Source organism: Triturus cristatus, chromosome 2_1 (assembly GCF_964204655.1).
Source record: "Triturus cristatus chromosome 2_1, aTriCri1.1, whole genome shotgun sequence".
Lineage (NCBI taxonomy): Eukaryota > Metazoa > Chordata > Amphibia > Caudata > Salamandridae > Triturus > Triturus cristatus.
Window position 1 is genome coordinate 425841721 of NC_140581.1, and position 12169 is coordinate 425853889.

Here is a 12169-nt window from a genome sequence, read left to right on the forward strand (position 1 = left end):
GGAAAAGTATGTCAATAAAATACTCTCGGCCCACCTGGAAACCTCTAACCTGCTCCACTTCTCACAAACAAATTCTGGACGCAGGAGGATCCTCAGCCATCATCCTTCTAGACTTGAGCGCCGCCTTCGATACGGTGAACCATCACATGTTAATTCACCGTCTCAGAAACGTGGGAGTGACGGGCACAGCCCTATCCTGGCTGGAATCTTTTCTGGAAGACAGATCCTTCCAGGTATTTGAAGGGAATACTCAATCTCAACCTGTCCCTCTCTTATGCGGAGTACCGCAGGGCTCCTCTCTGAGCCCTACCCTTTTTAATGTTTATATGTCCCCATTAGCTCACATAGTCTCTCCATTTGGAATCCAGCTGATCACCTACGCAGACGACACCCAGCTCATTGTGGCTCTGAATCAGGAAGAACAGTCCTCTATAAATCTTTGCTCATGCCTTAAAGAAATTAATAGCTGGATGAGCCTCTCCCATCTTAAACTCAATGGGGACAAAACAGAGCTCATGTTGCTGGGTAATCAAGCTAGCTTTATTCCCAGCATATCTTGGCCTACAGACATGGGACCTGCACCACTGCCCAAACAAGAAATAAAAAGTCTGGGCATATGGTTAGACCAGGATCTCACTTTGATGACACAAGCAAGGAAAACTGCGGCTACCTGCTATGGCATACTCCGCACTTTACGAAAAGTACTTCCCCTCTTGCCCCCCCTCCCAAGAAAACTCGTGGTTCAGGCACTTGTTTTGTCCAGGCTGGACTATGGCAATGCCCTTTACCTAGGCGCACCGAGAACAGTAATCTCTAAACTTCAGATCGTTCAGAACTCAGCTGCTAGGCTTCTCACCAAAACTAATAGCCGTAGTTCAGCCAAACCTGCTCTGCACACACTGCATTGGCTTCCAATACAGGAAAGAATCCATTTCAAGACCCTCTGTATTGCACATAAAATTCTCCATAATAAAGGCCCTCCCGCCATCAAAAACCTCCTTAAACCCTACAAACCTACAAGAAATCTCCGCTCAGATCAACTTCATTTAGCAGCAGTCCCCAGAATCAGAAAGGCTCGTTCAGGAGGTCGCCTTTTCTCCTACAACGCTCCGAAACTATGGAACACCCTCCCTCTTTTCATCCGCAAAGAAGCCAACCATCTGTCATTTAGGAAACAACTTAAGACCTGGCTATTTCCTTAAATTCCATCCCCTTCTTGACTATATCCGCAGCGCTGGGATGCCTCCGGGTAGCCATGCGCTATATAAGAACATCTTCATTCATTCATTCATTCACCTTTCTGAAATCCGGCATATTCCATGCAGTATGGAAACGGGCGTTCGTGCTGCCACTCCTTGAAAAGCCCAATGCGGATCTGGGAGTGCTTAGCAATTTTAGGCCCATCTCATTGCTATCGGCATCTGCGAAAATCCTAGAAAAGATGGTTCAGCCGCAATTAACCGCCTTTGTAGAAGCTAACGGTTTGCTGCATGATAAGCAATCCAGCTTCCGTGCAGGTTATAGCACGGAGACCACACTACTGGAAGTATCAAATGGTCAGAGAGACGTTGGATGGTGGTACTTCCTCTGTGGTAGTACTACTGGATCTGTTGGCACCATTCGATACGGTAACTCACCCAACCCTGCTGAAGTGATTAAGTCATCTTTGCTTTCAGGGTACAGTGCTATCCTGGCTGTGGTATTTCGTAGAAGATCAATCTCGAGGGTTCTTCCTTTGCCCTTTTTCATCCTCATTCAAACATTTGGTTTGTGGAGTGCTACAGGGCTCAGCTCTGAGCTCGTTCCTTTTTTCATCTGTATTTAGCCCCTTTGCCTTCTATCATTGAATCCTGGGGAGAGAAGGTTGTCTCCTATGCGGATGATACACAGCTAGTTTTTTTATTTAGAGAACACTCTGAAGCAGCCTTCCTTAACTTCAAAGAGTGCTAGAAAGATATTTCAAAATAGATGAACAGCAATTTTCTGAAATCAAATGCAGACAAGAATGAGGTACTCTTTTCAGTCAGGCGACGCCTCCTCCTTCCAGCGTTTGTTGGCCTTTGGAGTTGAATCCACCACCAACTCTGGTCTTGTCTACTAGAAACCTGGGAATTAGGTTTGATGCTGATCTTTCCTCGAAGGCTCAAATCCGGCATATTTCCTCATCCTGTGTTGTGAAGTTAAGATCTGTCACAAAGCTATTGCGTTTTTTCCCAGAGGAGAGCCGTAAGATCATTGTCCATGCGTTGGTGACCTCGCACTTGGATTATGCCAATAGCTTATACCTGGGGCTTCCAGTTTATCTGATTCTCAGATTGCAAATAATTCAGAATGAGGTGGCTAGGATCATTTGTCAAGTCCCTTTTCGCCATCATATCTCCACACCAGTCTGAGGCAGCTCCATTGGCTCCCTGTGCCAAGAGGATCGAGTTTAAAGCCCTGACATGAGCCTTAAGAGCCTTAAGGGCATAGGGCCACACCCTCTCAGGAATAGGCTTAGTTTATACCATCAGGAATGAGCCCTGAGATCTAATCCTCTGCGACTTTGTCGCATTCCGAGGTATGCCAAAGCTCGACGAGGTGACTGGTCTTTCTCGGTACGGATGGCTAAGCTCTGGAACGCAGTACCCACCTACCTATGCTTGGCCAACACAGAATAGTGTTTCAGGAAGGACATAACTTGGCTCTTCAGTCAGGCGTAGATTAAGCTGGTCAGTTATTCAAGTCTCGCTTAAGCGACTGGACACCTCAGCTGAGGCATTAGTGCGCTTTATGAATGGCTTTGATTGACAGTCCTTTCCACTAAACATGTTTATTTACTATCACAGTACCCATTTTCCACATTACCTATTAACCACAACTACCCATCCCATTCTCTCCATTAAGTATCGCCAAACCCCATAGAAAAGTGGTTTTCACTATATTATTATTATTATTATTATTATTATTACGTTCTTGTTGCGACTGCCACCCCAAGGGTATCCTGGCGCTTGACCTTCAACAGATCATCAGATCTAACACACTACATTGCTCTTGGAAAGAGGTAGGTTTTCAAATCTCTTTAAAAGGAAGTTAGATCTTGCTTGCTCCTTAGCGACAGAGGGAGGGAATTCCACACCTTAGCGGCTGCAAAGCTAAAAGCGCGGCCGCCCATCCTCGCTCTGTTGAATTTAGGAACTTTTATCAGAAACGCCGAGGAGGATCTTAAAGGTCTAGCAGCCTGATACCAGGAGAAAAGGTTTTGGAGCGGCAAGGGTCCCAGCTCATGCATCGCCCTAAAATCAATGCATGCGGCCTTGAAAAGAATCCGCTGCTGAACAGGCAGCCAATGGAGATCGGATAATGCTGCCGAAGATGACGCAGAGCGTGAACGAGCCAGGGCCAATTTGGCTGCCATGTTTTGGATCCTCTGCAACCTAGATACCAGAGACTTGGGAGCCCCCAGAAGCAGTGCGTTGCAGTAGTCTAGTCTACTGAGAATAGTACTGCGCACCACCTCTGCTCGAGCTCCCAAGGGAAGCAGCGGCAAGATTTTACGTAGGGCTCGAAGTAAGCCCATACACGTTGCTGTGGTCTTATTTACAGAGGCATCAAGCTGCAAGCTAGGTTCAAACATGACCCCCAGATCACGGGCAGAGTCGGCGGCTGTCACTGTGCCCAGGATAGAAGCCGGCCAGAAGTCCTTTGGCAGCGGGCGAGAGGGCCGGTCCAAGGAGCAATAAAGCACCTCGGTTTTTGCCCCGTTAAATTGGAGCAAATTAACCCGAAGCCATTCTGCAGTTTCCGACATACACTGATGAAAAGTGTCCCTCGAGACCGCCTCCTTACCCTCAAAGGAAAAAATCAGTTGAGTGTCATCGGCGTAGTTGATGACTGAAATGCCGAATGACTTAATCAAACTGATTAGGGGTCGGAGGTAGAGATTAAAAAGGATCGGGCTGATCGCAGACCCCTGTGGCACACCCTGCTTCACCTGACGTACGGCTGAGCGAAAAGGTGGTAGTGCCACTGCTTGTTGTCTATTAGCAAGATAGGATTTTAGCCATCCCAACGCCAGACCAGCAACAACCGCTCTCTGAAGGCGGTCCAGAAGGACAGCATGGTCCACCGTGTCGAACACTAAAAATGCTGCCTTACCCATGTCGACACGCGTTCGCAGATCATCCAGCACGGTGATCAGAGCGGTCTCAGTCCCGTGGGCTGGCCTAAATCCGAATTGGACTGCATCCAAACATGAGTTGGATTCTAGGAAATTAGATAAGGTTCTTGTGACCAGCCTCTCTACAATTTTTATAGGAAATGGCAACAACGAAATAGGCCTATAGCTAGCTGGACATAGCGGGTCCAAAGAAGCCTTTTTTAACAAAGGTGTCACTATTGCCAGCTTCCAGCTGTCTGGGACCGAGGCTGTGGCCAATGACTGGCAACAGATGGTATACAACGGAGGCAGCAGCTCTGTCTGGAAGGCCTTCCAGAACTTATGTGGCAGAGGGTCAAGTGGGGAACCCGAGGACACACCATTAGCCAGTGTATAAAATTCCTCCAAGGAAGGGGTAGGAAAGCAAGATAATTGCAGTTGCTCCCCTTTAGCCTCAGTCCCCTCATCACCCGAAGAATAGGGGGATTCCAATGGAAAAGGCCTTGCCGAGGCCGAATGCCCCAAAGTCGAGAGGCCACTAAGAATTAACTTCATTTTATCCTCAAACGCAGAGGCCAAAGAGTCACACAGTTCCTGAGATGCTACAGTAACTGGTGCTGCACAGGCTGGATTAGCCATATTGTTTACCAGTTTGAAGAGGGTCTGTGATTTATTAGAGGCTTTAGCCAGGGAATCTTCCAAGAACTTCGCCTTGGCCATCCTTGGGTGGACTTTATATTCCCGCAGGGCCTGCTTATAAGCCACACGATCCGATTCCCCATATCCTCTCCTCCAAGCACGCTCCGCCTGTTTACAGCGAAGTTTCTGTTGACTGTGATCGCTAGTAAACCAGGTGTTAACTCTCAAAGGTTTGTTCTTCACCCTCTTTAGATGGACCAATTTGTCTAGTGATGTCAGAATTTGCTGACTAAGGGCAGCATAGCTTTTATCCACAGTCTCCTCCACCACCGAGAAAGCTGTGGACAGTAGTCTAGGTAGACTTGATCCCCTTAACAAGCGAGACCATTGTCTACTAAACTTATGCTTAACCGGGCCATCTTCACTACGCAGTTCTCCCAACATAAAAATAGACATAAGAACCAAAGCATGGTCAGTCCATCATTGATCCATGACCTTATTAATTACGACCAGCTCCTTGTCAGCAAAAACCAAGTCCAATGTGTGCCCCTTCACATGAGATGGAAATTGCACCAGCTGCTCTAGCTGTATATTGCTACACGCTTGGCAGATTTCTCTAAAGGCTGGCTCTTGTGAACCTGAGGGTCGTAGGTTGAAGTCACCCAACAGTATGAACTTAGTATGTGAATTAGATAGATCATAAATAAGATCAATAAATTGCTGGAAGGAAGAAACGGTTCCGGAGGGCGGTCTATAGCAGAGAAGGCCTGTTAGTACTGTACCACCCTGAGCCGTCGGGGAAAAACCCATGAGTTCAAACCCTGTCATTTCCTTTACTACGAGCTGTGAGAGGGAGAGTGTGTCCCTACAAATAAATCCTACTCCGCCACCCCTCCCCGTAGTTCGGGGGATATGTCTTATAAAGTAGCCCGGTGGGCAAGCCCAACCGAGCTCCGCTCCGCTATCTGTTCTAGTCCAGGTCTCTGTTATGAATAAAATATCCAATTTGGAGGATTCAACTAGCAAGGCAATTTCGGCGTGATGCTTCACGAGAGAACGAACATTAAGTAGGCCACAAGAAATAGTGGGCAGAATAGATGACCGCGTGGTAGGTTGTTCACTTGGGGCCATATGGTGGTTCAAAGCATACAGTTCCTCTCGAGAGTATACCAAGTGCGGAGTTACCGCCACAATAGCACCGGGAGCAACCGGGACGCGAACGGGCGCAAACGGGCTTACCTCTGGCACACCTCCGGAGCGCCCACGGCGGGCCCGCTGCGCGCGGACGCTGCACGCCTGCACCTCCATTCCTATTAATATTACGCCACGCAGGTTCCGCCTAGTATAGCGGCTAACCCACCCAATATGGCGCCTGAAATGGCCCAAAGCCTTCCCTCACCCACCCAAGATGGGGGTCGAAGCGCCGCAAGCCAGGAGCCCCCACTGACTAAATCCCGCCGAATGCGGGTGGCCCAACAATTATAGTGCAGGTAAGCCTGACTGTTCCCCGATTGGCAAGCGTCAAAGCAGCGTAAACAGCGTAACTTAAAAGCAAATTTCCAATAAGTGATTTAAAAATACAATGCGCGCGATGACAAGGTCTACCTACCGTGCCAAAAGAGCGGTTTATATAGCTCTCCAATACGCGGGTTCCGCCTAGTATAGCGGCTGACCCACCCAATATGGCGCCTGAAATGGCCCAAAGCCTTCCCTCACCCACCCAAGATGGCGGTCGAAGCGCCGCAAGCCAGGAGCCCCCACTGACTAAATCCCGCCGAATGCGGGTGGCCTAACAATTATAGTGCAGGTAAGCCTGACTGTTCCCCGATTGGCAAGCGTCAAAGCAGCTAAGCAGCGTAACTTAAAAGCAAATTTCCAATAAGTGATTTAAATATATCATAATACTTTTTTAAGACAGCCGTTCGTGTTGCTACTTCCCTTCCGTTTCACATTTTAATTCAAAGCTCATACCGTCCCTCACGCATTAAGTAACAAACAAATAATGGCTTTCATGGCAAATTAGAATAAAACTTTAAACATACTGTACAACCCACAATGCTGTACGACACAGCTAAAAAAAACTAAACCAATAGCTCCCACAGAGGCTTTGCCAATGCTTGTTATAAATTGGTGTCTGATTTATTATGTGTCTTGTGTATTTCTTCCTCAATTGCTGTTTACATGCTTTACAATTGCAAATTTGTGTAAACCTGACTGTTTAGAGACACAGCCTCCCAGGTTTGAGCTAAAGGTTTTACAAACAAACCCTACTTGCCTATTTTCTCACAAAGGCCATCACGCATTTACTGTATTTGTCCAGGGGCCTGTGTTAACGATCTGTTGATAGCAATGGAAGTAACTTAGATGGACTTACAGAATCAGTTTTTCAGTCAGATACTTGTAGAGGATATTATGTGGACATAAGTCACTCTCTTCAAGCCTGTTCTTGCAGCTTGTTTTCTGATGATCCCATAAAGCCTCACAGAAACCTGCACTGATGCCTGGTGGATCCCTGCATTGTGAAACTGGTCTAAAACATTTTTTCTTCTTCTTTCAAATAATGGCTTGTCGGAAGTAACCAAAACCTTTACCTACTACTGTAATCTGTGGCAAACCATTTTAGAAAATACTTGTACACAGTGTAACAATCCACCCAAAAAGGTATATTGACTTCAACATATGGTTTTCGCAATCAATCATTCAAGCTTACTGTCTGTATCGCAACTTTTCGTAGTAAACATATCAGACCTGTCCTCTGACATAACTTTTCCCAGAGAACCACTCAGGTGTACAGCCTTGATCATTGCCATGTCACAATAGCCAACTCTGGTGTATAGTATCAAGCTTAATCTGTACAATACAAGCCTTCTTTTTCAGTGGAGGCACCCAAATTCTGCCCAGTGAAATCTACTATTGAGGAAGATCAGTGTCTGGATGGAGCCAAAGCTGCTCTCTCAATAGTGCTTTATAAAGCTCTGTTTCTTTTAATTAAAAAGCAATGGTCTGGCAAAAGCTATACTGCCATGCTAGACCTGAAAAAAAAACTGGTTGGGGTTTCCATTCGCTCAGGAAAGGCTGTGTCGTGTATCACTTACTCAATGGTGCATGGTACCAGTGTGCAAAAGTCTGAGTTAGCCCCTTTTGAAGCAATTTTGAGCCCCATAACCATGTGGCATGATACTAACATGGCCACAAAAAGTATATATTGAAAGGAAAACTAGGTGAAACATCCTGCTTTTATCAAAATGAAATTGCTATGCATCACTCAGAAGAAACTAAGTAGCAACACCCACTAGAAAAGCTATGGGCTACTTCCTAAAGTTTTCTTATATTTCACTGTATTCGAAACCTGCCTACAGGTACGCAGCTCTTCCTATTTCAGTCTCCACGGTCCTTGAAATAAGGAGACTACCCATGAAGAAAACTAATCACAGATTGACATTGTTTCAATTTATCGGACTTCACAATTGTGTCCATACAGGGTTTGATGTAAATTGTGTTGTCCTCTGAATTGTTTTAAAAATCTGTTTGTAGAACCTCACTAATTGTTTTATTTTCCTTTCCTTATAGGTAGAAGGTCACAAAGCAGAGCAGAATACTGGAAAACTCAACGAATTGGATTGTAAAAACGAAGCTGAAAGCAAAGATGTACAAAATAAAACATTATTGGATAATGAATTGGTGATAAGCAGGGACAGCATATCACAAAATAATAATGAATGCTTGCAAAAAATGGATGAAGTATTGAACAGTACCAGTGAAGACATGGTAACCGGTGAGGACGCCTTCCAGAACGGTGAGGACGCCTTCCAGACCGGTGAGAACGCCTTCCGGGCCGGTGAGGACGCTGGCACCTTGCGGGCCGGTGAGGACGCTGGCACCTTGCGAGCCGGTGAGGACGCTGGCACCTTGCGAGCCGGTGAGGACGTTGGCGCCTTCCATGCAGGTGAGGAACCGGGCGCTTTCCAGGCCGGTGAGGATGCGGACACCTTCCAGGCCGGTGAGGATGCGGGCACCTTCCAGGCCGGTGAGGAAGCGGACACCTTCCAGGCCGGTGAGGAAGCGGACGCCTTCCAGGCCGGTGAGAACACGGGCGCCTTCCAGGCCGGTGAGAACACGGGCGCCTTCCAGGCTGGTGAGGATGCGGGCGCCTTCCAGGCTGGTGAGGATGCGGGCGCCTTCCAGGCCGTTGAGGATGCGGGCGCCTTCCAGGCCGTTGAGGATGCGGGCGCCTTCCAGGCCGGTGAGGATGCGGGCTTTTTCCAGGCCGGTGAGGGTGCGAGCTCTTTCCAGGCCGGTGAGGGTGCGGGCTCTTTCCAGGCCGGTGAGGATGCGGACTCTTTCCAGGCCGGTGAAGATGCGGGTGCTTTCCAGGCCGATGAGGACGCGGGCGCTTTCCAGGCCGATGAGGACGCGGGCGCTTTCCAGGCCGGTGAGGACGCGGGCGCTTTCCAGGCCGGTGAGGACGCGGGCGCTTTCCAGGCCGGTGAGGACGCGGTTGCTTTCCAGGCCGGTGAGGACGCGGTTGCTTTCCAGACCGGTGAGGACGCGGGCGCTTTCCAGGCCGGTGAGGACGCGGATGCCTTCCAGGTTGGGGAGGACGCGGATGCCTTCCAGGTTGGGGAGGACGCGGACGCCTTCCAGGTTGGGGAGGACGCGGACGCCTTCCAGGTTGAGGACGCGGACACCTTCCAGGTTGGGGAGGACGCGGACGCCTTCCAGGTTGGGGAGGACGCAGACGCCTTCCAGGTTGGGGAAGACGCGGACGCCTTCCGGACCGGGGAGGACGCGGACGCCTTCCGGACCGGGGAGGACGCGGACGCCTTCCGGACCGGGGAGGACGCGGACGCCTTCCGGACCGGGGAGGACGCGGACGCCTTCCGGACCGGGGAGGACGCGGACGCCTTCCGGACCGGGGAGGACGCGGACGCCTTCCGGACCGGGGAGGACGCGGACGCCTTCCGGACCGGGGAGGACGCGGACGCCTTCCGGGCCGGGGAGGACGCGGACGCCTTCCGGGCCGGGGAGGACGCGGACGCCTTCCGGGCCGGGGAGGACGCGGACGCCTTCCGGGCCGGGGAGGACGCGGACGCCTTCCGGGCCGGGGAGGACGCGGACGCCTTCCGGGCCGGGGAGGACGCGGACGCCTTCCGGGCCGGGGAGGACGCGGACGCCTTCCAGGCCGGCGAGGACCCGGACGCCTTCCGGGCCGGCGAGGACGCTGACGAATTCCAAGACAGCAATGTCATTTTACAAAATAGGGCGGACCCCTTGCAATGTGAAGATAGTGCCATGCCAAACAGTGACGAAATCCCCCTGCAAGACGAAATCCCCTTTCAAGACGACCTCCCTCTGTATGAAGACCTCCCTCTGCAAGAAACTGGTGAAGGCAGTCTGCAAGAAGATGATGACAGAAGCCTGCAAAATAGCTGCAGCATTCTGCAAGCTAATGAAGAGTGGGCCATACAAAATCAGGATGGAGTGCTGCAATATAGTGATCAAGTGGACATGAACAAGAGGGTCCTTGAAAGCACAGATCTCCAAAATGGTGATCAGGGAGAACTTCAACAGAACGGAAACTATCAACCATGTAACACTCACTCAGTAGAATATATCTAACGTAAGGAATTATCCTTCAGCCCAATTCAGAGCTACAATGATTATTTTAGACTTTGTAAGATCAAAAGGCTCAAAGCATTTTGAAAGAACAGACCAAAGCTCCTATCTATGCGTGCTTTGTTGTACAAAGGTTTGCTAGGTTTCTCGACAAAATTAGACATTTGGACCAGTGGTATACAAAGGAAATGTCCGATGTTATCAAAACTGTTAATGTTATTTAAGCATTGTTTCATTTTCCTGATGGCTAATTTCTCCTTTAAAGTTACATGTTAATGTTAAACTGTTAACCTGTGATCAAATACCCTTTACTATACCCAAGAACTGAAGAGAAGCATTGAGGTTATTAAACTTTTTAAAACTGTTTTTGATTTAATGAGGTTCTTGTAACATTGTAACATTGTGGATTAAAATAATTTTTTTTTATTGCTATTGCAGTTCAAGCACATAAATGTTCCTTCACAAAATTGCTTATCTTCCATTTGCTATCACTGTTGTATCTATGAATTGTGAAAGGAGGAACTCAATAGGAACTAAACCAATGCATGCTATTGGTTCATTCTAGAAAGAACATGTATAGCAGCCCAGATTACGATCATCACATGTCTGTGAAATATTTCAACAAATAACATCTTTCCAAGGATAGTATTGCCATTTTTCGCGTCTGCTAAAAGTGCTGTTTTTGGGAGATTATTCTCTTTAAGAGAGATTTACGATGCGCAGGCTTAATCTTTAATGCCTTATAAGTGTGATTTTGCTTTATTGATTAAAACTGTCACTTGCTGACAATCAGTACTGCTTTACCCTTTTAGGAGCTCTTCCCAAATTCACATACAGGTATTGAAAGCCATCCCAAACAGAATCTCATCTTATCTCAGCATTTAGCTTTTCTAGGTATGTTGAGTGTCAGCAGAAAGAATAAGCATGTTAGGATCAGTTCAGGAATGCTTAGTGATATCTAAAGACAAGCAAGTATGGGCTGAATGGTTGCTGGAACCATGTCTCTACTTGGAAGAAACTCCCCTTTCCGAAAGAAAAGGGATGTTGCATTTTAGTGCAAATACCTTTTCCCAGTCAATTTCCTAATAGGAATAGTATGCAAATTATGTTTTTGAACATGAATGTATTTTCAAAAGTACTAAATATGTAAAGGCCCACGTCTCTTGGGGATACTGTGCAAAAAGCAGTATTCACTCAAGTATTGCTAGTTGTTACGAATATATTATAAAATTAATTCGTTATTCAAGAATGCCATCCAGCAATTGTTTCCCTTTTTTTGTTAAAGGCATGAAGAATTGATAAGGGGTGTTGTAGACATTTCCAATTAATGTTTGTGAAATAAAGACATTATTCAGGAAACATATGGCTGCACTTCAAGAGACATTACATTGAAAGCAATTTATTTTGTTTTTGGGACGGGATAGTAGCATAGGAATGAAACACAGAAATATATTCTTACCACTGTTTCTTCAAAAACTTTAAAATATTTTACCATGTAAAGTATTTAACGTCCTATTTATAGTGGGCAAGTAAATGGCTTATTGTTCAGAAACATTGTTTGAATGCGCACCTTCAGACATACTGTGACAGATTTTGGCTTTAAACATCTGCAGTGATCTTATTACATGTAAGTAGAATGGAGTGCAAACATTGTATATCTTGTTACATTTGGTACCATTTCACTAATAAAAACATAAGTATTTTAAAGGAGTCTTTTATTTCCTAGGGTATTAGTGTTATCTTCAGTGTATTAGGGGTTCTTTTAAATCTGTTAAT

At 47.3% G+C, this 12169-nt stretch overlaps 1 protein-coding gene across 8 annotated transcripts in view; it reads left to right on the forward strand.

Moving 5' to 3' along the window:
• SREK1 (splicing regulatory glutamic acid and lysine rich protein 1) overlaps positions 1-11695 on the forward strand; it is a 530578-nt gene extending 518883 nt beyond the window's left edge. For all 8 annotated transcript variants that reach the window (XM_085631944.1, XM_085631886.1, XM_085631876.1 and 5 more), the window contains one exon: positions 8348-11695. In XM_085631944.1, coding sequence (XP_085488070.1) covers positions 8348-10396 — 2049 coding nt within the window. In that variant the 3' untranslated portion in view covers positions 10397-11695. The remainder of the gene's footprint in view (positions 1-8347) is intronic.
• Positions 11696-12169: the final 474 nt, after the last annotated feature.